Source organism: Salvia miltiorrhiza, chromosome 3, assembly GCF_028751815.1.
Source record: "Salvia miltiorrhiza cultivar Shanhuang (shh) chromosome 3, IMPLAD_Smil_shh, whole genome shotgun sequence".
In the NCBI taxonomy this organism is placed as follows: domain Eukaryota; kingdom Viridiplantae; phylum Streptophyta; class Magnoliopsida; order Lamiales; family Lamiaceae; genus Salvia; species Salvia miltiorrhiza.
The window spans coordinates 8,818,776-8,845,312 of NC_080389.1; the positions used below are offsets into that span (position 1 = coordinate 8,818,776).

The 26,537-nt window shown below is 42.1% G+C and overlaps 2 protein-coding genes and 1 long non-coding RNA gene across 3 annotated transcripts; all 3 read right to left on the reverse strand.

Annotated features, from left to right (window-relative positions):
* Positions 1-5,710: 5,710 nt before the first annotated feature.
* On the reverse strand, positions 5,711-6,852 carry LOC131018263 (uncharacterized). Its single transcript, XM_057946986.1, has 3 exons — positions 6,267-6,852; positions 6,007-6,141; positions 5,711-5,929 (listed from the first exon to the last, which is right to left on the reverse strand). The coding sequence occupies exons 1-3, from the start codon at positions 6,660-6,662 to the stop codon at positions 5,711-5,713; spliced, it is 750 nt and encodes a 249-aa protein (XP_057802969.1). The 5' UTR covers positions 6,663-6,852.
* A 10,090-nt stretch (positions 6,853-16,942) lies between these two features.
* On the reverse strand, positions 16,943-18,372 carry LOC131017392 (uncharacterized). The gene is made up of 5 exons (XR_009099586.1): positions 18,252-18,372; positions 17,761-18,092; positions 17,570-17,650; positions 17,234-17,478; positions 16,943-17,141 (listed from the first exon to the last, which is right to left on the reverse strand). It is a non-coding gene; the product is annotated as an uncharacterized LOC131017392 (long non-coding RNA).
* Positions 18,373-21,702: 3,330 nt separating this feature from the next.
* Positions 21,703-24,469, reverse strand: LOC131017393 (disease resistance RPP8-like protein 3). The gene is made up of 2 exons (XM_057946130.1): positions 23,686-24,469; positions 21,703-23,593 (listed from the first exon to the last, which is right to left on the reverse strand). Exons 1-2 carry the CDS (start codon positions 24,440-24,442, stop codon positions 21,978-21,980), a joined length of 2,373 nt encoding a protein of 790 aa, XP_057802113.1. The 5' UTR covers positions 24,443-24,469; the 3' UTR covers positions 21,703-21,977.
* Positions 24,470-26,537: the final 2,068 nt, after the last annotated feature.

Sequence of the window (26,537 nt, forward strand, 5' to 3'; positions counted from 1 at the left end):
TCGTGGGTGGACGGCGTCGCGCAGACGCCTGGCTGGCGAGGGGAAGGGGCGACGGCGATCTGGAACGGCCGGGTGTGGCTGGTCCGGCTGGACTCCGTCAAGTTCCTCAAGTCAAAGTCGGTGGGCGGTGGCCCAGATGGGGTCCTACGCATTTGCGCGGGCCTGATGCTTGCCGGCGAAGGATGAAGGTGGCGCTCGGCGCGGCGCGGCGAGGGGCTGCTAGAAAAAGGGCAGCGGGTCAAACGTGCTGGTCGCGAGGTCGAATTCAGGCGGCGCGCTGGACCCATATCAGCATCTCACTCCAATCTCGATTTCGTTCACGGTTGAGAACATCTCCGACGAGGTGGATAAGGCGGCGGAGGGGCTGAGGGAGTCGCTGCCGGAAGGGCGGCTGAAGGATGCCGTCGCCTTTGTGGAAAAGTTTTTTCACCTACGATTACGATGATATATTCCAAAAGAGATTTATTATGTATATCTTGGGAATAAGAAATTCCACAACGTCTCTCATGAAAGCTTTATCCAGCATGTACGAGCAGCCGTCTGCAGCAAATAAAGTTCATTTGATCAAGAAATTGTTCAATATGAAAATGACAGAAAACGGAAGATTTGGAGAACATTTGAACGAGTTCAACGAAGTGACGGACCAACTTACCACGGTGGACATCAAATTTGATCATGAGGTCCGGGCTTTGTTAATACTTGGGCAGTTACCTGAGAGCTGGAATGGCACAGTTACGGCCATTAGCAGCTTTGCCGGTAAGTCCAAAATGAAGTTCGATGATGTCGTGAGCATGATCTTAACCGAGGAGATCAGGAGACAGTCAGATGTAACCTCCACTTCAGGTGCCGCCTTAAATGCAGAAAGCAGAGGCAGAAACTCAAACAGAAGTCAAGGGCGTGGACGGAGCAAGTCAAGGAATGGCAGGCAGAGCTCCAGGATCCACAAGAATTCCAACAAATCAAAGTCTGTTGAATGTTGGAACTGTGGTCAGGTCGGACACTACAGAACGCAGTGTAAATTACCTTCAAAGGAAAACGAGAAAAAGACCGAAGCCAATGTTATGGCTGAAGAAGAAGGCGATGCCTTGACATGTTCCATGGAGAAAATGGCCGAGTATTGGGTCATAGACTCTGGAGCATCTTTCCATGCCACCTCGAATCGAAATTCCTTCATAAATAACATGTCGGGAAATTTCGGAGAAGTATATCTTGGAGATGATCATCCATGCAGCGTGGTGGGCATAGGAGAAGTACAGATCAAACTCAATGGATCTGTATGGAAATTGAAGGACGTGAGACACATTCCAGAGTTGAGGAAGAACTTGATCTCCGTCAAGCAATTGTCAAGAGAAGGATGTGATACACACTTCTCAGGTGATTATTGGAAAATCACTAAGGGCACAATGATTCTTGCACGTGGCAAGGATACTGGAAGCCTATACACAACGATGAATGCGTGTGTGACAATTGCAGTTGCTGATAGCAAGAAGAATGCAAATCTGTGGCACCAAAGACTTGGGCACATGAGCCAGAAAGGACTCAAGTATATGCATTCGAAAGGGAAACTACCAGAGCTTCAATCTCTCAACTCACTTTTATCACTCGTGTATAACTTCCACTCAGAAGCTATCCTCACACAAGATTTCTCTCTCTCTAATATCACACCCTTCTCTGGTGTTGTTCTGGGGGTTTTGGGGTGATGGGGTGATTCTAATGCTGCTGCCATGCCTTCTATTTATAGGCAAAATGATGGGGGAGCTTTCCGCATTTGTTGAAGAACACAACCAAGTACTGTTCAAGTTACTGTTCGAGGTGACGTGGCAGTTACTGTTCGAGGTGACGTGGCAGTACTGTTCAAGGTGACGTGGCAGTTACTGTTCAAATTGATGTGGCAGTTACTGTTCAAATTACTGTTCAAGTTACTGTTCAGCACTGTATATTTTTTCCTCCCCTACAAATTTGCTCAACATCAAACCAAACCATGTCAGAACAAGAAACTTCAGACACAGAAAAAACTAGCCACACCCCACCAAATTTCCCGATGGAATTTGCTGCACAATTTGCAGAATTCCTCAAACAAAGCCTCAGAATTCCAGATTCATCGGCCCATAAACCACCAAACCACGACCAACTTGAATCTTTTGGAGAGATTTCCATCAAGGCGAAACTCAATGGGGAGAATTACCCATTATGGGTTAACCTCATGAAACGGGCAATTGCGGGAAAAGGTTTGACATCTCACATTAATGGAGTTTCAAAACCACCCGCAATTGACGATCCCAGCTACACGAGATGGGAGCAACGGGATAACTGCGTTTTCAATTGGGTGATCAACAATATCGAAACCGGACTTGTGAATGAGGTATCACAGTACGCAACCGCCGTTGATTTATGGGAAGGATTGGCGATCACTTATGGAAGTGGATCTGATCCATTCCAAATCTATGATCTGCACCGACAAGCCATGACAATCAAACAAGAATCTATGACACTAGAAGGGTTGTGGATCAAAATGCAGGACTTATGGATCTCGATTGATACCAGAGATCCGAGTCCGACAGACATAGAGGGATATCAGAAGAGGGAGGAGCGCCATCGCCTCTATCAATTTCTAAGTGCATTGGATGACAAATATGCTAATATCAAGAGGGAGATTATGGACAAGGATCCATTACCAACTGTTCGAAGAGCCTACGGACTGGTACGAAGGCAGGCCACAAACGAGGATATCCTCAAATCCTCTGAATCGCCGACCGTAGGAATCGGGTCCGGACTCGCCGCGGTCAACCACAGCCGACCACCACCGCTCTCCAATCGACCACAGCAAGGAAATCAAACCTGGAACAACAGGAAAGGGGAAATCGACAAGAGCAAACTCATTTGCACACACTGTGGAGGTAAAAAACATACCAAGGAGGGATGTTTCTTACTCATCGGATTTCCCGAATGGTGGGACGAAATGAAGAAATCAAGAGCTGCGTCCAAAAATCGGAATCAACCGTGGAGTCCGAATGGACAAGCGACGATGGCGGTCAGCGGCACAAGACCGACGTCAATCGTGTCTGCTGCAACGACTGGCGGGGCGTGGTCAGGCGGTGATACACGAGCCGCCAACGCCGGAACTTCGGCAGGCAATGTCGGACCACCACCGCCACAGACGCGCATTAACGAGGAGAGAGGAGGTGCCCTGGCGGCTAGGGTTCACGAAGGGGAAGGTAATGAGGGGTTATACCTTTTAAACCCCTCACTCATTCACAGCTCTTATTTTGTTCAGGCCTTAGCATTATCTTCCTCTAATTCTGGAACACCAGATAAAGACTACCATTGGATTTTTGATTGTGGAGCCACAGATACTATGTCCTTTGATGCCTCGGATTTTATGGAAATTTTTCCTACCCAAAAAAAATATGTTAAAACTGCTAGTGGAAATTTAGCATATGTAGAAGGAGCTGGAACTATTAAATTATCCTCTGAATTATGTCTTCCAAACTGCTTATATATCCCGTCTTTATCCCACAAATTGGTGTCTGTTAGCCACGTAATGAGAGAATTACACTGTAACTTACTAATGCAGCCTGGCTTCTGCATTTTACAGGATACGAGGACGGGGAAGATAGTTGGGCGTGGCACTGAATATCGAGGACTCTACTATGTGGATAGGATGGCTCAACAGGGTGCTGCGATGCTAACTCAAGGACTGGCAGAGGAACAGACTTGGCTTTGGCATAGGCGGTTAGGACATCCATCCATAGGATATTTACGGTTAATTTATCCAAACCTTATTACTTCACACCCTTTGAACTGTGAGACATGTTTTCTGGCTAAGAGCCATCGTCACTCTTTTAAACTTAATAATACTCGTGTGAAGTCAGTTTTCTCTTTACTTCACTCTGATGTTTGGGGTCCAGCTCCGGTTACTAGTGATAATGGGTTTAGATATTTTTTGCTATTTGTTGACGATTGTTCTAGAATGACGTGGGTATATTTCTTAAAATCCAAAAGTGAAGTTTTTGAAAAGTTCACCCACTTCTATAATCTAGTACAAACACAATACAAGAAAAATATTCAAATCCTTAGATCTGATAATGGGGGGGAGTATGTAAATTCCAAGATGCAAAACTTCTTCACTGAAAAAGGCCTTGTCCACCAAACAACTTGTCCTTACACACCTGAACAGAATGGGGTAGCTGAACGGAAAAATAGGATCATTTTAGAGATGACTAGAGCCCTTATCATCGACTCCCAAGTCCCTAAATCTTACTGGCCCGAAGCCGTAGCTACCTCTGTTTACCTCTTGAATCGACTGCCAACTCATATCCTAAACTTTAAACCACCCCTTGAGTTCCTAGCTACTCACTCTGAAATACCCTCATCCCTCACACTGGAACCCAGAATTTTTGGATGCACCGTTTATGTTCATATCCCTAAACAAAATCGTACAAAGTTCTCACCAAATGCTGTTAAGTGTGTTTTCCTGGGGTATGGCAAAAATCAGAAGGGGTATAGATGTTATGATCCTGTAGCTAATCACCTATACACTACCTTAAACTGTGACTTCGTTGAAATAGAATATTTTTTCCACCAACATGGGAGTCAGGGGGAGAAAAAGGAGATTGTCGACTCCCTAAGTTGGCTCCATACGCCATCCACTGTCCAAACAACCCTTCATTCCCTACCTTCTCATCCGTCTCAAACTAGCTCAGTGTCATTGCCAGGTTCTGTGCCAGACGTTGGTCCAACAGAGAAGGTTAGCACACCCGCCGAGACATCTACAACACAGGTTCAGTTCGAGATGTCCAGCGAGTCGACCCCACTATCAACCCCATCTTCAAATCCTGAGGTAAGTAATCTCAATAGTTCTCAAGTTAATACTAACATTGAGGAACAGAGGGATGAAGACACTGACACAGAAACTGGAAGGGATACGGATGAAGATGATGAACGTACTGAGTTAGCAGGTGCCACAGATCAGTACACATTGCCTCCCCGAAGTACAAGGGGAAAACCACCAAAGCGATACTCTCCAGACTGGCAGGGACGGAAGACTAGGTACTCGATTGCCAACCTTGCCCAAGGACAACTCACAGAGATGGCACGGGCCTTTGAAGCAGCTCTTTATGAAGAGGAGGATGTACCCCAGACAGTAGAAGAGGCAAGGAGACATAAACATTGGAGGGATGCCATGAAGAAGGAAATGGATGCACTAATTAAGAATGGGACATGGGAAAGATGTGTGCTGCCAGAAGGAAAGAGGCCAGTGGGATGCATATGGGTTTTTTCAATCAAAAGGCGAGCAGATGGTTCAATCGAGAGGTACAAAGCTAGGTTGGTTGCAAAAGGATACACTCAGACCTACGGGATAGACTATGAAGAAACATTCTCACCAGTGGCCAAGATGAACACAGTAAGAACACTTCTCTCAGTAGCAGCATGCAAGGATTGGCCTTTGCATCAGTTGGATGTAACTAATGCCTTCCTACATGGAGAATTGGATGACAATGCAGAGATATATATGGAAGTTCCCCCAGGTTATTCCGAAGAGTTCGATGCAGGTCAAGTGTGCAGGCTAAAGAAGACACTCTATGGATTGAAGCAATCGCCCAGAGTATGGTTCGGGAGATTCTGTTTAGCTATGGCAAAAAATGGCTATAAACAGAGTAACTCTGATCATACATTATTCGTGAAACGAAGAGAAGGAAAGGTAACATGTTTAATCATTTATGTTGATGACATGATTATCACAGGAGACGATGTTGAAGAGATAGTAAACCTGAAGAAAAACTTGTTCCTGGAATTTGAAATGAAAGACCTTGGATCTCTGAAGTACTTCCTTGAATTGAGATTTTAAGGTTGAAAAAGGGAATCTTCCTGAGACAAAGAAAGTATGTCCTTGACTTACTTGCAGAAACTGGGCTACTCGAGTGTAAACCTGCAGAAACACCGATTGTGATAAATCATGGATTAACAATTGTTGAGGGAGCTGACTTAACAGATCAAGGAAAATACCAGCGCCTTGTTGGGAAACTCATCTATCTCTCCCATACACGGCCCGACATCACATATGCAGTTGGAATAGTAAGTCAGTTTATGCACAAACCCCAGAAGGAGCATATGGAGGCAGCTTTGAGAATTGTCCGGTATCTGAAAGGAACCACTGATTATGGGATTTTGCTTGAAAAAAAGGAAGATTTGGAAGTTGACGGGTTTACAGACGCAGATTGGGCCAGTAACCCAAATGATAGGAAATCTACCGCCGGATATTTTACCTTCGTTGGAGGAAATTTGGTCACATGGAGAAGCAAAAAACAGAAAGTAGTGGCCCTATCAAGTGCAGAGGCAGAATTCAGAGGAGTAAAAAGTGGGATAACTGAAATCCTATGGCTTCGGAGATTGCTCACAGAGATTGGCTTTCCTCCAAGAAGGGGAAGTCGACTCTTCTGTGACAATAAAGCTGCGATTAGTATATCTGAAAATCCCGTACAACACGACAGGACCAAACACGTGGAGATCGATCGGCATTTCATCAAAGAGAAGCTCGATAGTGGGATCATTGAACTTCCTTTCATACGATCGGATGAACAGTTGGCTGACATATTGACTAAGGCTGTAAACACAAAAGTCTTCAGAGAAGTTCTGGACAAGTTAAGTATCGGAAATGCCATTACTCAACTTGAGGGGGAGTGTTGAAAATAACCATTTGCATAAGTCAAAGATTATTATTCAAAGATCATGAATAATAATTCAACGATAAAATCTTTAGCTTTTGATTTTAAGAGATTGTATTTGATTTTAAGAGATTGTAGTTTGACATTTGATTCACCCTTACACTATAAAAGGGTGCATTGTAATCTAAAGAAAAATATATCAGAGACATTATCAATTCTCTCTACATTTTCTATCATGTTGTTCTTTCTCAACCTAGCTTCTCTCGATTACCATATTTAAGGCATTCCATATATTTTAAGCATTTTCTTATTAAAAGACAAGCATAATAGTAATAATAACAAACACTATTTTCATAGATTATATAGTTTTAAATAACACAATTATCCTTAAATTAAGTATATATGAGGGAATATAACAAATACTCTTTTGTAAAACACATTCTTTTATAATAGGTATAAACATATATCTATATATATTTTTAAAAATTAAAAAAAAAAAACCTCTCAAAATTTGGGAGGGGGCTCCAGTCCCCCTGGCTCCTAGTTATAACCATAACCGAATCGGAAAACCGGTTAATCGGTTAACCGATAATCCATTTCTGACATAGGCTTCCAAATTAGTCTTCTGTTACAATGGAAAATAAAAGAAGATTTGGCCTTAAACAGTTGAAATCTTTCTGTTATTATAAATACACATGCATCTTGCTTCTCTCAAGAAACAAATTCTAGTGTTATTATAACTTATTATTTCTGACATAAGATTGTACAAAACAAGTTGAAGAGAAATCCAAATAGTTGATCCAATATCGATATATCTTAGCACCAAAACATATTAATTTACTTCTTCAATATTGGAAATTTTGAAGAAGGGCTCCTTTGAAATGATGATTTTGGGTTTCAGATGTTCGAAACCTAATAAATCCTCAATATAAAACCATCACAAACACGTGAATTTGAATCATCATTCTAATCTACGGACAAGGAAAAACTTACCTTTTTGTGGTTTCTGATTCAATCCTCCCTTCTACCAGTAAAACTGATACGAGCCCAGCTACAGATATTATGGAGGCCCAGCAAGAGGAACCCAGCCTAGCCCAACGCCGAACCCGTCGTGAGATCAAGAAACCCGCCCGCTTCGCCTCGTGATCAAGTCTAGTCTTAGATATTATCTTTTCCTTGTTTAGATATAATTTATCTAGTTATTGTTTATCTCTTTCTTTGGGCCATGATAGAGAGCCCGTAGGGTTAGGATTTATTTCCTTTTGCATGTCGCCCAAGCTCCTATATAAAGCTAGGGATTTGTTCTTTGATTTTTATGCTATGAATATTTATCTTTGAGAGTCAATTCTTGCGTGATCGTGAGAGTGGCAAGGAGTTTCACGTTCTCTTTAACGTGATAATTGATACGTAGCGTATTAATTGGTGCTTTCATTGACGTCTCATGGCCCCCGACGCTCCCGAATGGCAAGCGCCGTTCACCGCTATGCAAAAACAGATCGATGAACTGGTCGCTCTCTTCAAGATGTCCCACCAGTCGCACTCTTCCAACCCCGGCGACTCTCATCCACCTCGCGGTCCACTGCTCCGCCTCGATGTTCCTCGCTTCGACGGCGACGATCCTCACTCTTGGATTTTCAAAATCGAGGAATATTTTCAATATCACAATATTCCGGACGCCCAACGCCTTCAGATTATTGCCTTTCATCTGGATGGCCGAGCTTCTACATGGTTTCAGTGGCTGAAATCCCAAGGTATTCTCTCCTCATGGTCGGATTTTCTATCTCGCGTTCGCTCTCGTTTCGGGCCTTCTCAGTTTGAGGACCCCGAGGGTATGCTCGCCAAGCTTTCACAGACTGGATCTGTCGCCGACTACCAGTCCTCCTTCGAGGCTCTTATGGGCCGCACTCACGGCATCTCAGAGCCCCTATTGATCTCCTTCTATATTTCGGGTCTTCAACCATCGATCCGTAGTGAGTTACAGATGAACCGTCCTCATACTTTGGACGAGACTTTTTCTCTCGAACGTATCTTTGAGAGCAAACACATGGACACTCAAACTGAGACTCGTAGCTTCTCTCGGTCCTTTTCTCGCCCTACGTCCACGCTGCCTGTGGTGCCACAATCATCAACGACGCCGCCGTCTCCCTTATTAGGCTCAACCCCCGTCCACGCAGCTGCATCCGCGTCCGTTCCTCGGCGCGAGGGTACTACACCACTACCAGTTCGACGGCTCACTCCTGCCGAAACCCGTGAGAAACGCGAGCGCGGATTATGTTTCCGTTGCGACCAAAAATGGAACCCGTCTCATCGCTGCCAAAATAAAGGCACGGTCATGCTTCTTGAGGGCGACGATCCCCCATCTGACGATGACAGTAACGATCCACCGGGCTCCGACCCCGACACGGGTCTTATTCTGGGCGATATCTCCAGCCTCCACTCACTCTTTGGCACCACCCAGCCACGATCTCTCCGTCTCTGGGGAACCAAGCATCATCACCGTTTTCAGGTAATGATTGACAACGGCAGTACTCATAATTTTCTTAACCCTACTCTTGCAGAACGCCTACAGCTTCCTCTCACGCCTATCCCGCAATTCCGGGTCTCTATTGGCAATGGCGACTCACTTGTGTGCCGACACAAGTGCACGGGTGTCACACTCGAGCTACAAGGGACTTCTTTTACACTGGATTTATTTGTCTTAGCCATCAAAGGACCAGATATTATTCTCGGCGTACAGTGGCTTCAAGAATTGGGCAGAGTCACTCACGACTACAGTAACAGCCGCATGGAATTCCAGTGGCACGACAAGCAAGTGGTTTTAGAGGGAGACGCATCCCTGGACTGCCGTCAAATCAATGTATCGATGCTTCAATCGTTACTTCACTCATCTGAGGCCGACTCTCTGTTCGAAATCTGGCTGGTCAGTCCCGACACCACCGCCCCTCCACTTGATTTGGCCGCGGTCCCATCGACATTCCACAGTGTGCTCCATCAGTTTTCAGATGTTTTCGCCGAGCCCCGCGACCTCCCTCCGCGTCGCTTATTCGACCATCGCATCCATCTGGAGCATGGGGTTAAACCCGTCAATGTGCGACCATATCGGTACCCCCACTTCCAAAAGACCGAGATGGAACGCTTGGTTCGCGAGATGCTCGAGCAAGGCATCATCCGCCCTAGCCAAAGCCCATTCTCTTCCCCGATCCTTTTGGTTAAGAAAAAGGACGAAACTTATCGCTTTTGTGTCGACTATCGTGCCCTGAATGCCGTCACTATCAAAGATAAGTTTCCTATTCCTACTGTGGACGAACTCATCGATGAACTTGGCAGTTCCGTGGTCTTCTCTAAGCTCGATTTACGCGCGGGATTTCACCAAATTCGCCTTCATGAGAAGGACATCTTTAAGACGGCCTTCCGCACTCACGACGGCCATTATGAGTTCCTCGTCATGCCCTTTGTCTTGACGAACGCCCCCTCCACCTTTCAAGCTACCATGAACTATATTCTGAAAGATTTTCTGCGTCGCTTTGTGGTAGTGTTTTTCGACGATATTCTCATCTACAGTCCTACCGAAACGGACCATATTGCACATTTAGAGGCCGTGCTTCATTGCCTCCGGGATAACTGTCTCTTTGTCAAATTCTCCAAGTGCACATTTGGCACACCATCTGTCGAGTATCTGGGACACATCGTTAGCACCGGCGAGCTCCGCGCCGATCCCAAAAAGATTGAGGCTATGTTGGATTGGCCCCAACCTACTTCGCCCAAACAGCTCCGCGGGTTTCTCGGCCTCACGGGATATTATCGCAAATTTGTTCGCGATTATGCTTCCATCGCCTCTCCCTTGACGGACCTCCTCCGTAAGGATAATTTTGTCTGGTCCGACACCGCCTCTTTGGCGTTTGCTGCGTTGAAGAACGCCATGGCCTCGACCCCTGTCCTTCGGCTGCCGGATTTCTCCAAACCTTTCATCGTTGAAACGGATGCGTCGGATGTGGGTTTTGGTGCGGTCTTAATTCAGGACAACTTACCTATTGCTTATCATAGTCGCAAGATCGGCGTCCGTCTCCGCGGTGCTTCGACTTATCTCAAAGAACTCCATGCCATCAGCGAGGCCATCAGCAAATGGCGCCAATACCTCCTCGGTCGTCGTTTCATCATCCGCACTGATCATCATAGCTTGAAGGAGCTCCTTCACCAGCAACTTCATACTCCCGATCAGCACCGCTACATCCGTAAGCTCTTGGGATACGACTTTCAAATCGAGTATAAACCCGGCAAGCATAATGTAGTTGCCGACGCGCTATCGCGCGCCCACCACTACGAGCCTGAGCTTGACTCCATCACACCTCCCCTCGCCGCTGCGTATATGTTCACGCCTACGTGCCTCACCATTCAAAGCATTCCGGTGTCCACCTTTATCGACCAGCTGCGTCTCGCCAATTCGACTGATGCCGAATTCCTTTCTTACCATCAGCGGTTTCAGAGCGGTGTACTCTCCCCCGATTATGGTGTGGTTGATGGCCTTCTTACTTATCGGCGTAAATATTTCATTACTCCTTCGTCTCCTTTTAAACAGCAACTACTCCAGGAGTACCATTGCTCCCCCATCGGCGGCCATGGCGGCATCAAGAAGACCTTGATTGGCCTTTCAACTCTCTTCTTTTGGCCTCACATGCGAAGAGATGTGGAGAACTTCGTGCGTGCTTGCACGATATGTCAACCATTGCCCATCCCTGCCTTGGTGTGGAACGAGCTCACGATGGATTTCATCACTCACCTCCCCACATCTCATGGTTATTCTGTAATTCTAGTGGTCGTCGACCGCCTCACCAAAGCTGCCCACTTCGGCACTCTGACCGCCGGCTTTACGGCTAGCAAAGTCGCTCGCCTTTTCACGGATATGGTGGTCAAGTTACATGGGTTTCCATCTTCTATTATATCGGATCGTGACCCGATCTTCATGAGCCGATTTTGGGCAGAACTTTTCAAGCTCAGTGGGACAACTCTCAAGCACAGTTCCGCCTACCACCCTCAAACGGACGGCCAAACAGAGGTTGTAAATCATTGCTTGGAGCAGTATTTACGTGCGATGACCTCCGATCATCCCGCTCGCTGGACCGAATATCTAGGATGGGCAGAGTTTCATTACAACACCTCCTATCACTCAAGTATCTCTATGAGTCCTTTTCAGGCAGTTTATGTACGCCTTCCGCCGGTCGTTCCCCGCTATATTACTAGCTCTACATCCGTGGATGCGCTGGACACGCTGCTCGTCGAGCGTGATCAACTTTTGCAATCTTTGAAGGCCACTTTAGCCTCGGCGCAACACCGCATGCAGCAGCAAGCAAACAAACATCGTCGTGATCTCACCTTTGCTGTTGGTGATTTGGTGTGGGTAAAGCTCCAACTGTATAGCCAGCTTTCGGTCGCTCGCCGCCCTTCTCCCAAGCTTGCTAAACGCTATTTTGGTCCTTACCCGATCTTGGAGAAGATTGGTGCTGTTGCTTACCGCCTGGATTTGCCCGCGGGTAGCCGTATCCACCCGGTGTTTCACATTTCCTTGCTTAAGCCATTTGTCGGCGCAGCCTCGGCACCACTCAACCCGATTCCAGTCGATGCTTCGGGATTACCCGCTATGGTACCCGTCGTCATTATCTCCGCCCGTACTGTTCTCAGGGATGGCAGCCCCGAAGACCAAGTCTTAGTTTAATGGGAAGGACTCCCGCCCGAGGCCGCTACTTGGGAGTCCCTTACCGCGTTCCGTTCTTCATTTCCAGATTTTCACCTTGAGGACAAGGTGGTTTTCGAGGATGGGGGAGTTGATACGAGCCCAGCTACAGATATTATGGAGGCCCAGCAAGAGGAACCCAGCCTAGCCCAACGCCGAACCCGTCGTGAGATCAAGAAACCCGCCCGCTTCGCCTCGTGATCAAGTCTAGTCTTAGATATTATCTTTTCCTTGTTTAGATATAATTTATCTAGTTATTGTTTATCTCTTTCTTTGGGCCATGATCGAGAGCCCGTAGGGTTAGGATTTATTTCCTTTTGCATGTCGCCCAAGCTCCTATATAAAGCTAGGGATTTGTTCTTTGATTTTTATGCTATGAATATTTATCTTTGAGAGTCAATTCTTGCGTGATCGTGAGAGTGGCAAGGAGTTTCACGTTCTCTTTAACGTGATAATTGATACGTAGCGTATTAAAAACCTTTGATTTGAATGGTAGATTGTGATATCTTTCAAGTCAAAATAAAACCTGAATGAATATTTTAGACTATATAGACTTAAACTAAACAAGGAAGAGATCTCCAGTCTTGCTATTATTATATATCACTACAACAAAAAATGGCTTTCCAGACACCAAAAAGTGCCCCAATATGTGCTCTATTTTCGGGGCACTTAGTACATGTGCCTCCAAGTATCGTGTCCCAATAGAGTTGGGGGCACTTTTTATGTGCCCCGATATCAATAGATTACCCGACAATTTAATATGCCCCGAGATTGATTTGTGGAGGCACATAAAAGTGTCCTTTAAAATATTTCGAATCCTATTGTTAAGTTTATAGGGATATTTATTTGTGCCTTCAAAAGAAATATTGGGGCACTTATTTGTATATTGGGGCACTTAATTGTGTCCTTTGCTTAAGTATCGGGACACAAAATGTGTATCTTAAAGTTCATTTTATGTCCCCAAATTAATGTTATGGGACACTTATTTGTGTCTTTTGCTTAAGTATCGGGACACAAAATGTGCACCGTCAAAATTAATTTTATGTCCCTAGATTAATATTATAGGGCACTTATATGTGTCTTTTGATCAAGTATCGTGACAAAAAATGTGTAGGCTCAAAATTTATTTTATGTCCCCAAAAAATGTTACGGGGCACTTATTTGTGTCTTTTGCTTAAATATTGGGACACAAGATATAGCCTTATAATTTATTTTATGCCTCGAGATTAATATTATAGGACACTTATATGTGTCTTAAGATGAACACATCAGATACTTATTTTAACAATCAAAATAAATTAGAGACACTATTATATGTAATTTAAAATATAAAAGCACTTACTGTACAAATACAATCATAATATATTCTTTTGATATATCAATAAATAGTATCATCCACATTTCAATAACTAAACAATCCAAATGACAACTCGATATAACTAAAAAATCCTATTATTCATGTCCAACATCAACAAGAAAAATTAAATAGTCACAAAGTTTACTATCTTCTATAAGAAAACAAAATGCAAAAATAACACCTCCATGAAGGTCCTCCGATCTTGTTCCTGCATCAATTTTCATCTTCATCCAAAGCTATCTGAATAGAGAAAATAGTATAATAAGTTATAGTCAGAATTTTACTCGTTGAAACAAATATATATAGCAGTCTCCACAACTATCGCCATAATGTATTCATTCATCAATCCAGCACAGGCATAAACATAGCAAAATTACAAAAGAAGACTAAATCAGTGACTAAGAGCGAAATAAAGCTTATAATAAATTTTCTACTAACAACTAAGAAAGTAGTAGATTACATATCAAAACCTCAATAAAATGGAAAGTGAGCAAAAGCAAAGAATAAAAATTTAGCCACTTGAAAAGGAAGAGGAAATATGAAGTTAGGCCATGTAATAAAGAATACTACTCTATTTTAATTTGCAAACTTCAAGAAACTTAAAAGTATCTGAAAAAGATTAGACATAACATAATATATAATCCTGAAGCAGAGATCTTTTTTGCAAAACAAACAAATTTGATACTAGAAAGATCCCCTGATCCCCATGTATCAGAACCCAAATGAAAAGGTTAATGGTTTCTCCTAGCTGTTAATGCATTATTAGAGCCCATCATATTGGTTGGTTAGCATTCATCAGAAAATCTTGTTTAAGAAAAAAAGACCTATTTAAAAATCACTTGACAAGAAAGTCACCAAACTCCACTTCTAATGTAAAACCAGCAAGAGTTGGGTCAGGTAGAATGTGGCTTCTGACCATAAATGATGCAGCTAAGTGCTAACTACATTTCAACATTTCCACGATGGACTCAATTTCATACTCATCAACCAATCAAAGCTCACAATTTATAGGATTAGAACAAAGTATAAATAAATCTATTGAAAAATAATTGAAAAGAACCATGCATTGATGTTTTCATAAAACCCACACTATAGATAGGTGGTGCAAGTACCACAAATATTGCAACATTGCTCGTCAAATACCAACAAAATATAATAGGAATCAAATAACAACACATAAATCACCAATTAGATTCACAAGAAACGAACAATTCATAATTTAGAGATTAGAATGTACCAATGATAAAGGCCAAGCGATCGGTGCTCCAATAGTATCTCCAATTGTTTCATGAAGGTCTGTTGGATAAATCAACATTTCTTCATTCTTCAAAATTGTTTGAACTATTACCTCACAAATTCCGGGCCCAAGGTCCCTACCATTTAGCCACACATTTCCTATTTCTTTCACAATGCCAATTGCAACAATTTCATTCAAATTAACAAGGCTTTTTAATTTCACGTAGGCTCCAACCTGAAATTTGGAGCATATGAATTACATAATTGAAAATATGTAATATTAAACTTGATGTAATAAACAATACTATTTACTGTAATTACCCTTATACGAGTTGGACAGCCACTTGAATTAGATGAAGTACGATTGTTGTGGGTTGAAACTGGAGCTCTTTGTGTCTCAATTCGTGTATCCGAGTGTGATTTGCTATACACCAAAGCTGTCAACTCTTCAACTTTTTGTTTAAGTGCTCTCATTTCTTCTTTGTCTTCCATAGATTTTCTATGAAGTGCATCACGACTTGGTCTCCCACCATAGATATCACTCGGCTTCACTCCCATGCCATGCATGCGCAATCGTCCATCTTTATCTTTGCCCAATATCTTTGCAAAAGCATCATCAGCATCATGCACAACATCACAATCACTTAAATTTCCATCATTTTGTTTAGATTGATCTTTCATCTTTTCCTATAAAACATGAATTAGAAAATATTATTGGCAATTACTTAAGATATGAGATTACATTAAAAGAAACTTAGATTATAAAGGCGCACGTTAACTTACAATAGCTTCTCGAACTGTCTCACTCGTAGCAGAACCATTAGAAGGATAACAACACTTTTCAAATAACTCTGCTCTTGTGGGATGTCTTCCCAATTCTTCATACTACAATATTTTAAGCTATAAGAATTCGAAAGTAACATTTCTAAAGACAAAAAGGCATGACAGCAAGAAACATGTTGCAAAAAGAATTGAAATAAAAAATTTACATAAAGTATCAGTAAGTAAAGTTTGAAACAAAAGGGTTGTTCAAGCCAAGCTCTGATGGAATTATTAGCGAGTTGGGTCTAGTAAATATACATGCCCCAACTTGAGAATGGTGTCAGTTTATATACAATAGAATAAGTGAATTTTCTGAAATTAGAGAGTTAATATAGATGTAGAGTAGAAATTAGTTTCTTGATTTCTAGTGATTATGCTTCGTCTAAATAGGAAACATGTTACATGTGTACTTAAACAACCTAGCCCATTAATTTTCTCAAGCACTGTAGTAAATAATTTCCTACTTCCTCAAAATTACAGTAGGGATAGTCGAGGAACATGCTAGAGATTCATTTTAAAGACAAGAAAACCAGCGTGATGCCAATGAGTTTTCATTACTCTACTAAATACATCAGTGAGAAATTCCTTTGGATGTAAGATACAAACTCTAGCTAAAATATCTCTCAAATAGTGGACAAAAGACACTTCCATCCACTTCTTCTTGCCTCATTTTTATATTCATACTACAATTATAATGCATCGCAAAGTATAGAACAATTCCAATTTCCACAGTACAAATGGAAAAAACATAGATACACACGCCCAAAGACTAAAATATTGAACTGATCTCGAAGTAATATAGTTATATATTAACAGAAACATTATGGAATTTTATTCATTGATTCATCTTTTGTTTTTCTTATGCCCAGCCACTATTACCAACAGTTTTATGATACATACATATACACATTACTAAGTAGTTGAAAGATTCAATATTACCATTACTTCTGCCATAACTGCATAACTTCTTTTTCCCATTCGACGAGGAATCTCCAACTTAGCACGAGCTTCTTTGTTCTTTTCACTATGTTCCTGAATTAGTCGATAAAAAAAATGTCATGAAAAAATTAATGAAAACAAGATTTAAAATAAAAAATAAATATGATATATAAATTAAGTGTCATTTTACCTGTGCTTTGTCGGTATTCCAATGATCAAGTAGTTTCTTATATTGATGTGCATTTACCCTCTCTGGTACTGTCAGCAATTGTTCTTCAATAGATACACTTGGGTCAAAGTTCAAATTCTTCAATTGACACTTCCAATTCCTCCACTTATGGTTAATTGATTGTAGTATAAAACTGTCACTGCCAGCTCGCATAGTAAACCTCGACTTCAAAAAAGAAAAGGAAAATTGAGTTATACTTTAACAAATATAATATACAAACTATTAAAAAATAAATAAGAAACCTTAAATTCAACAACCTTCACTTCTCTAAGCATGTCTTCCTTATATGAGTTTGGCATCAATCTCCAATCAGTATAATGCAGTGGGCAGAATGATCCATTTCTTGCAATAGTACCTAAAAAATGAGCTAGCGTGCTTGTTTGCTTCCGATCATTAGGTTGCCCGAGCTCATTGAAAGAAACATTAAAATTTTTATTTAGGCCCCAAACTTTTGGCATGCACGTTGGTCCTCTTGCCCTCTTTTTCTTATTGCCGCCATCTACTATAAAAATATGCCATGTTCATCGATCATTAAACCTTAAAATAACTTAGTAATATGAATTGATTACTAATATAAATTAATAAAGACTGACCCAACTCAGTTGTGACATTCTCAGAGTTATTTTTGCTTGTTCTGCAACCAACTTCTTGGACATTTTCAGATGTGTTTTGGACTGCACTTAATAAAACCACATAAATGTGATTATTTTCAAAAAAATGTTAGAGATTTATAATGCTAAAATGTGATGGCAATAACATTTAATGAATAAAGTATTAATTCAACCTATCTCACGCTCAGATGAGTCATTCAATGAACCAATGATGTCATTATTTTGCCCAGTCCTTTGACGCCTACCTCTATTGGTACGAGGTTTTCTTACTTGAATGTCCGCACTCCTTTCAATATGATCTAAGCCTACACAACATCAATTAGATAATTATTATTATTATAATAATAAGACTAAATAAAAGTATTAATTCAACCTATTTCACGCTCGGATGAGTCATTCAATGAACCAATGATGTCATTATTTTGCCCAGTCCTTTGATGCCAACCTCTATTGGTACGAGGTTTTCTTACTTGAATGTCCGCGCTCCTTTCAATATGATCTAAGCCTACACAACATCAATTAGATAATAATAATAATAACAATAATAATAATAATAATAATAATAATAATAATAATAATAATAATAATAATAATAATAATAATAATAATAAGAATAATAAGACATGTTAAATAAAATAAGACTAACTAAACGTATTAATTCAACCTATCTCACGCTCGGATGAGTCATTCAATGAATCAAGGATGTCATTGTTTTGCTCACTCCTTTGATGCCAACCTCTATTAGTACGAGGTTTTCTTACTTGCATATTAGCGGGTCTTTCAATATGATCTAGGCCTACAGACGTCAATGAGATCATATTTCAAACTAGTAATCAAATACATTAAATAAAATAAGAAAACATTAATAAATAAAGAAATAAGTTTACCTAATTGGGTATCAGTTAAATCATCAACGGAATAAGGGCTGTCATTTTGTGCACGCCTTGAATGTCTTCCACGATTTCCATGAGATTTCGTGTTTGGCGCCATAATCTTCATGTTATTAAAATAGAGGTTTATTAAAAAAAAAGAAAAAAGAGAAAACAACCCTTGAAGGCACAAAGATGCAGACTAAGGGTACAAATCTCGAAAAGAGATGAAAAAACAAAGGAACAAAAAACAACTAATATCGAAACTCAGGATAATCATCCATTTCATCCGACCAACGCCCATGGACAACATTGTTCATTGCAATCATACTGGGCTTATTGGAAAGGTCAACCACAAACTCCTTCGGCTTGTAACCCATTTCCTCCGCATTTCTAAGGCGATTTTTAATACATCCATCCGGAAGTGTATAAACAGGCTCTCGTCCCTTTCCCGAGCCCTTTGGACGGCCACGTCCACGCTTTTGCTCCGAGAGCAGTTGCATCCCCTGATTAACCTGCTCCTCTAACCGAATTATACGATTCGCCATATCCTTCTGAGTGGGATTGGACAGCTTGTCTCCCTCAACCTCCTTAATCGGAGAAGTATCTGCCCCAACAACCGATTGCGACTCCACCACCGCTCCTCCAATCTCTCCGGGAACTGAGGAAACAGTCCCTCTAAGATCATCGTGCATCACCATTCCCATGTTGGCGTCACTATCCGCAATAATCGTCTCCTCCTCCTCAGAGCTAAACTCACAAAGAGGCTTGTCATAAACTGAATTTTGTACCGGCTTCGTGGTAACCTCCAATAAATCCGATCCTGTCATCGTAGCCACATCCTTCCCATGCAACAAAACCGATTCATCAATATCAAATACATCAAATCTATTTCCCTTAGCTGTAGTATTCCCCCTCGAAGTCGGAGAACCCACAACCGAGTCTTTCTCTGCCGATCCCTTCGGAGCAACCTGCTGCTGCTTCGTCAAAGGGGCAGCCTGCTGATGCCCAAACTCTGGCTGCGCCGGCTTCCAGGCTTGTTGTTGGACATTTCTGTTTGCAACCTGCTCAATCGAGTTAATCGCCGCCTGCCAATGTGGCCCATTGTGAACTTGCGTAATCTTAGCCTTGTCATTCACAGTGTTATTCTGCTCTCCTATCCCCCCAAACTTCGACTTGCGGCACCTATCGGGGGAGTGTCCCGTAATCTTGCAACGACCACAATATAGAGGGAGATTTTCGAAAACAAACTCAATATGAAAAGAAAAATCCTCCATATCAATAAGAAGAGTATTAGGAAGAGGGAGAGACATATCTATTTCAACAAGAATACGGGCGAATTGTCCAAAATCTCTCCCTGCCGAAGCACCATCGATCTTAAGAGGATGACCCAAGTAACGTCCAATTCCAGAGATAACTTGTGGATTCCAGTATTCGATAGGAAGATAATGAATTCGAACCCAAACATTAGCCAAGGGGGAGTTTTCCTTGAATGGATCAAAGTTGCGAGTCCACTCCCGGAGCCGAAGAAGGCCCTTTGAAAGTTCCCAGATCACCTTCTCCTTGGCTGTAGCTTTATCAGTCGCCGTATTAAAACGAAGCGTGTAAAATCCCTTTCCCAGCGGAATCAATTGCCAGTCAGAATTTATACCCCAAATCTGTTGAAGCTCCGACTTCAACTCCAAAGTTGAACGTGGCTTATCTCCTTTTCCCAGCAGAAGTCGTCCCGTTAATGCATGCTTAAAAGCTTGGACCTCCTTTAAATATAAATTTTTAGGAATTTTGAGAGAGAATTGATCTCCGTCCTTCGTTGGACGCAAATCATGGAAAACATGAGCAGGTAAATCTTGTCGTTTAACAGGTCGCTTAACAGTAGCACAAGCGTAAGAAATCCTAGCGTTACCAGCCATGCTAGGATTTACAGAAATCTTCTCAACGGCATTGCAATCGGCACCACTTGCAGCCTTCCCAGCGTCAGCTTGAGCTTCCGCAATCTCCACCGCGCTGTTACAAGCCGTGGCAGAAAGAGACGAAGTTCTAGGTTGGGGGTGTTCAAAATTCGCAGAAACAGAGGGGAGATTTAGGGCTCCCTTATCGCAAGTTCCGGCCGGCGAGATGGCCTGGGCAGCCGCATGAGTCGTCGTCGCATTAAAGCTTGAGGGAGTTCTTGATTGAGGCTGTTTAAAATTCGCAGAGACAGGAAGGGGATTGAGAGCTCCCTTATCACGAGTTCCGGCCGGCGAGGTAGCCATCGGACGGCAGGAGACAGCAGTTCACGTCCGGCGGCGGCTAGGGCAAAAAGCGAGAGAGAGAGATAGAGGCGTCTTCATCTTTTCAAAAAGCCAATTTAAAATATTGCTTAGGCGCCATAATCTTCATGTATCAACATATATTGCAAAAAAAAAAAAAAAAAACAAACAAATGTAATATGACTAGACAAATAATAACAAAAACAAGGAATAGAAAATCATAGCATATCCAAATACAATGAAAAAAGCTCATATCATAACTCAAACTATAAGCATTTTATCAAAAGATTTAAGAGCCAACAAATATATAGAAAACTCACAATGAAGTTTGGATTGAAGGAAGCTCGAAACTGCATGAATTAAAAAATAATGCATCAGCTAAAAAATAAAGAAAAAACAGCTTAATAAGAATAACTATTCCAAGGTTTAGAACCCCAAGTGATAGGCCTGCAAATATGATTATTGTTTAGAACAAATGAATTGGAGAAAAATAATTGATAAGAATATATTTTTTCATTATTCACCTCCAACATCAAGATTCCAAGTGAAGGCACAAATATAAAAACACAGATTATAATTTCAAGTTGTAATGAATTCCATGGCATACTACAGACTGTTATTTTTTATAGTTACAAACTTTCAATAAAAACTCGCATATGGAGATAAGAGCATTGCCCTAGCAATATGAGAGAGAGAGTAAAAAGTGATGGAATTAACAACAATTATGTGATGCATCACAGTTTGAGATTTAGTGGTCAAATGGTCTTGGAAATACACCATTGACACAAAACTTCACTCCTCAGCCTCAGGCAGAGGGGTGCCGAATATATTAGAGGTCAATTTGGGAGGAGATTCATCAAATTTAAGAGAGCACTCTGAGTATGCCGAACCTATTCCCACTCCAGCACCAAAAGCTATAGATGCCCAACGTGTTGCTGGACTCCGGAAACATGCACGCTAGCTGCTTCTCATTGGAGACATTAATGAAACATAACAACACAATGATCACAAGTATTGTCGCAACTAAATATCATTTTACAAACACACAACCACCAAGGGAGAAAAAAGGGAAGAAAATCTACGCAGAAACTATCCAAATTAACGCCAACGAGCAAAATGTATGTAACAATAATGCAGACAACTGTGCTAGCTAGCTCATGGATTGATATTCATGACCTCTATTTTGGACATTAAGTCAGACTTCCTGATCTTTGCTGCAATGCTTTTGGTTGTCACCATCTTTATCTCCTTCAAAACACTCGACATAATCGTTTATGGGAGGGTATCCAGATTTGGACAGTCATGGATTTCTAATTTCTCGAGCCAATCCATTGCATCTTTTCCACATTGAACATATCGCAAATTCCATAACTCTTCGATGCACAAGACCCTGAGACGAGAGAAGCCGTCGTCCAAGATCACTATTTGTTGACCAGCGTATGCGTTCCGCAATTTGAGGTATGATAGCTTGAGTAACTTCTCTAGTAGTGGCATGGGGTCTTTATCAAGACAACTATCAATCAACGTCAATGATTCAATTTTTGGAGGGAGATTAGTTGGTAACCTGGCAAGGAGTCCATCCAATTTGAGTGTTTCGAGATTGTGTAGAATACCAAGATCATCCAAACAAGGCATGCTTCTGAAACAATACCCTCTTAAGATTAGGTCTTCAAGTCTCTTCAAGTCCGCCAATGACGCAAAGAGCTTGCTTACATCTGAGTTTCCAACCAATCCTTCTATCCCCAATTTTTCAAGATACCTCAACTCTATTAAGCCCGAGAGCTCATATGTCCAATTATCAACCGAGACGTAGGTTAAGATCTCTATGTACGTCAGCGCGTCTATCTTCAAAGGCTTCGGACAAATAACATCAGACATGTAGAGGTGAACAAGGCTATCCATTTCCCATATAATATCAGGGACCTCCACCATAAAGTTTAGAGCTATATCAAGAACCTCAAGCTCTTTCAAGCACCCTAACGACTGTGGCAGCTCTTTTATGTAATTATTTCTCAATCCCAAGTATCTTAATTCCATCAATGCGCCGATAGTTTCCGGTAAAATCTTCAACCCAAAATCTTCCAAGTCCAGTATCCTAAGTTGTTGTTCGAAGCACTTCCAATAAGATGGACTAGTGTCGAAGTAGCCACCTCCATGGAAGAAGAGAGAAACAAGATGGTTATCTTGATCTGTGGAGTAGTTGAACTTGTCTCTGCTACAAATGATAACACGATGATGACGAGGACTCTGAAAGAGTCGATTATTTCCGTTGTTCCTTAGGATCTCAAAACCAAGCTTCTCCTCTGCTTTTTGGATAGATAGCATGTGTAGCACAGCATTCATGCGATACTCCGTGGGCTTGTCCTTGACATCAATAACAGATTCACGGATTAAGCCTTCTAGATATGATTTTCCAGAGTTAAATCTTGAAACCAATCCTCCTGCAACCCAAATTCGTGTCAACTTTTCTGCCCTCAAAGTTGCATATTCCTTAAAGAAGGACAGAGACAAGAAAAATGAATCCAATTCAGGATCCAATTTATGGTAAAATGGTTCCAATAACTTCAATGTTGAACCAAAATCAACTGATTCAAGAAGTTGTTCCCATTCACTCCCACTTGTGAGTTTCTTTTCCAATAACTGTTTTCCCACCTCTTTTATAGCTAATGGCAGGCCATCACATTTTCTCAACATTTGTTTACCCTTATACTCCAAGGACTTTGGGAATTTGTGCTCACCCGTCAACTTGTTGCCATGGTTTATTGTTTTAAAAAACAATTGCCAGCTCTTTTCAGAATCCAAAGGCTTCATCTCATGAACATGATCATAATAACGAAGTATGTCCAGTTGCGTGGTGTGACTTGTGAGCAACAATCTACTTCCATTGACTGCTTACATAAGAACAATACAAAAAGGAACAGTCAGAAGGTTATTGAGTTGGGAAGATGATGATCATAAGCAGAAAGATGATCGTACATACATTCTTCTGGAAGAGCTTCCCAGAATGACTTCAAGCGTATTTGTTTGGGCACGTCGTCCAGAACTATCAAATATCGCGTTCCTAGCAAGTGTTGGCGAAGCATATCTCTGAGACTTTGGTTGTCCATATTCTCCAATGATGAAGATGTATGAGGATCTTCTAGCTGTTGTATTAGTTTGATAAGTAGCTCTTTAATAGTGAAGTGAGTAACATTAGATACCCAAAGACGACGCTTGAATCGCTCAACGATGGTTGGGTGGTTGTATATCTCTCTCGCAAGAGTTGTCTTTCCAATACCACTCATCCCTTTGATAAGTACAATTCTATTGTAATCTTCTCCACCAATAATCTTTGTGCGAAGCAGCATTTCCATTTGTTCCTCCAAGCCCACCACATATTTGTCATCTTCATCATTTTGTGATGATCTCATGTTGATGTTGGCCCCATCATCTCCTAGTTTAAGCATCCGCTCTTTCATCTCTCCAATCCAACTATGGATGGAATCATACTTCCAAGTATGCCCATCGTTTTGTTTGAAAATGTCGACGGCATCCTCAGCCACGTCGACAAGGTCAGATACCATAAAATTGAGGGTTTTCCCCTCTTCCAATTTCTTATCCCTCACAATATCCACAATCTCTCTCATCTCTTTGATTACCATCTCCATTTGCTCTTTTATGTCTTCCTTTGTTTTTGTGTCCTTTTGATAATTCATATCCAGCTTGTGCATCACCGATAAGAGGAGGCCCTCCGCCATGCCTTTGCTTCCTTTTAGCTTTTTTGCTTGATTAATTGGACCAAACTGCATCCGTAGCTAGAAATCTAAATCAGTTCAAATATTTTATTTATCAAATTAAATACAAATAATAAGAACATTATAGGATGTGGTCAAATAAATATTTATTATTTGATATATAGTATTCATAGTTGCTGAAGATATTATATTTCAAACTATAATTATTTGTTAATCTTAGTCGAATTATGATTTTTGTCTTCATTAATCAATTTCAAAATTGAGTTGTAATTTTGTAGTTATAATAAAATTAAAGGGTAATTGTCTGTAAATTCCTAACGTTTACATGGAATTGGTTTTTGCACCATTTTTTATTTTTCTTCTTTTAAATACCTAACCTTTAGTTTTTTGTCTGAAAATTATCCGGCGACCGGTTTTTTTCTTACGCCGGCGTCGGAAATGCCACTGTGGCAGCCGGAATTCTCCACTTGACTCATTTTTTACATGTGGCAAAAAAATCTAAAAAAAATTGAAATAAAAAATACATGTGGAAAAAAATAAAAAATAAAAAGGAAAATCACCCTTCCCTCCCCCCAAATCGTCCTTTCCCCTTCCCCCACCCCAAACCCCAACTCTCCCTCCCCCCACCCGGCGCCGCCCCCTGCCACCTCCACCACCGTTGGCGTCGCTACCCACCGCCACCACCACCAACGTTCCACCGCCTGGAACAACAGAGGAAGCCCCAAATCTCGACCAAGCTCCACCCGCCGCTGTCCTCCGCCTCACCAAGCTCCAGATCAAGAAGCTCCCCCACCCATCGTCGCTCCCTCCCCTTTCCCCTGCCTCCGCCGCAGCCCAGCGCAACCCCATCTTCCGACTCCTCTACGACTCCCTTGCTTGGAAGACAGAAAAATAATATCTTTTTGTGCTGGTAGAATTAGGGCTCTGTTGGGATTGAAGGGGGATTTTCAGACGGATGGGGTTTGAGGGAGAAACGATGGCGGCGGCTTCGCCGCTGCTATCCTTGGAATTTTAGAGAGGGGGAAGGTCGGAGGTTGTTGAGGAAGAAGGAGAAGTGTCTGTTGTAGCCGGAAGAAGGGTCAGAGGTCGGAGGTTATTGGGCCGCGATTGGAGATGGTGGCTGGAGGTGTGATTCCGGTGGTGTATGGCTGGGGTCGAGCGCTGGTGGTCGAATTTCAAAGGTTGGGGGCGGCGCGTCGGTGGTCCTTGGTGTTTCCATGGTCCTTGGGTTTTCTTCTCCCTCAAAACAACGATCGGCGGCAGTTCACCGGAGTTTAAGGGGTCATCGGTGACAAACATGGTTTTCGTACCTCAATATCGCATGAATTGTTGTCATTTTCCCCCATGAATTGATTGCTAATATGTGTTTGTATCCCAATTTTGAGTTTTGTTGAGTTTTAATTCCTTGGTGTAGTTTTGGAGTGATTTCAGGGAAAATCAAGAATTAATTGGAGGATTTTGAAGACATGAGATCGAAGTACGTCTCGATAGGAATCCGTGAGCGCAAACGGCGACCAAATCCGAGTCCGGACGAGGGAGAACGGAGCAAAACGAGCGGACTGTGCAAAACGCCCAGTACCCCGCGGTCACCACCCGCGGCCGCGGGGTAAGACCGCGGGTCAGCTGTTCCCGACTCAGGAGACACCCGCGGTCACCACCCGCGGCCGCGGGGCGGGACCGCAGGTCCCCTGAGCATCCCCCACGTTTGAAGGCCGCGGACGCGGGCCGTGACCGCGGGAAAAGGGCGGGGCTCCCCCAAATGGACCCCAAACGCGATTTTAGCCTCAAAACTCCATTTTTCTCTTCTTTTCCCCATTCATTCACCACACACACCCACTTCATCTTCCCCAATTCTCCAATCCCAAACCCTAGCCTCCATTCTCTACCATTTTTTCTCTCTTCCACACACAAAAACAACACCAAAATCAAATAAAGAAGGGGAAGACTTGGAAAGGAGCTCATCAAGACTACATGATTGAAGATCAAGATTATAGGATTTGTCTATGAATCTCTATCTCTCTATATCTTTATTTATGTTTTCTTATGACTTGAGATTTACTTTTATTATGAATATGCTTGGCTAAAATCTCTTATCTTA

What these genes read in the sequence shown, in the direction of transcription:
- LOC131017393 (XM_057946130.1), bottom strand. Translation starts at nt 24,442, where the DNA reads ATGGCGGAGGGCCTCCTCTTATCGGTGATGCACAAGCTGGATATGAAT. An exon ending in GGAAGCTCTTCCAGAAGAAT is followed by an intron (nt 23,594 to 23,685) that starts GTATGTACGATC and finishes TTATGTAAGCAG; the next exon opens with TCAATGGAAGTAGATTGTTG.
- LOC131018263 (XM_057946986.1), bottom strand. Translation starts at nt 6,662, where the DNA reads ATGGCATTTCCGATACTTAACTTGTCCAGAACTTCTCTGAAGACTTTT. An exon ending in CCAAATTTCCTCCAACGAAG is followed by an intron (nt 6,142 to 6,266) that starts GTAAAATATCCG and finishes GGTTCCTTTCAG; the next exon opens with ATACCGGACAATTCTCAAAG. An exon ending in AGTTTCCCAACAAGGCGCTG is followed by an intron (nt 5,930 to 6,006) that starts GTATTTTCCTTG and finishes GTGTTTCTGCAG; the next exon opens with GTTTACACTCGAGTAGCCCA.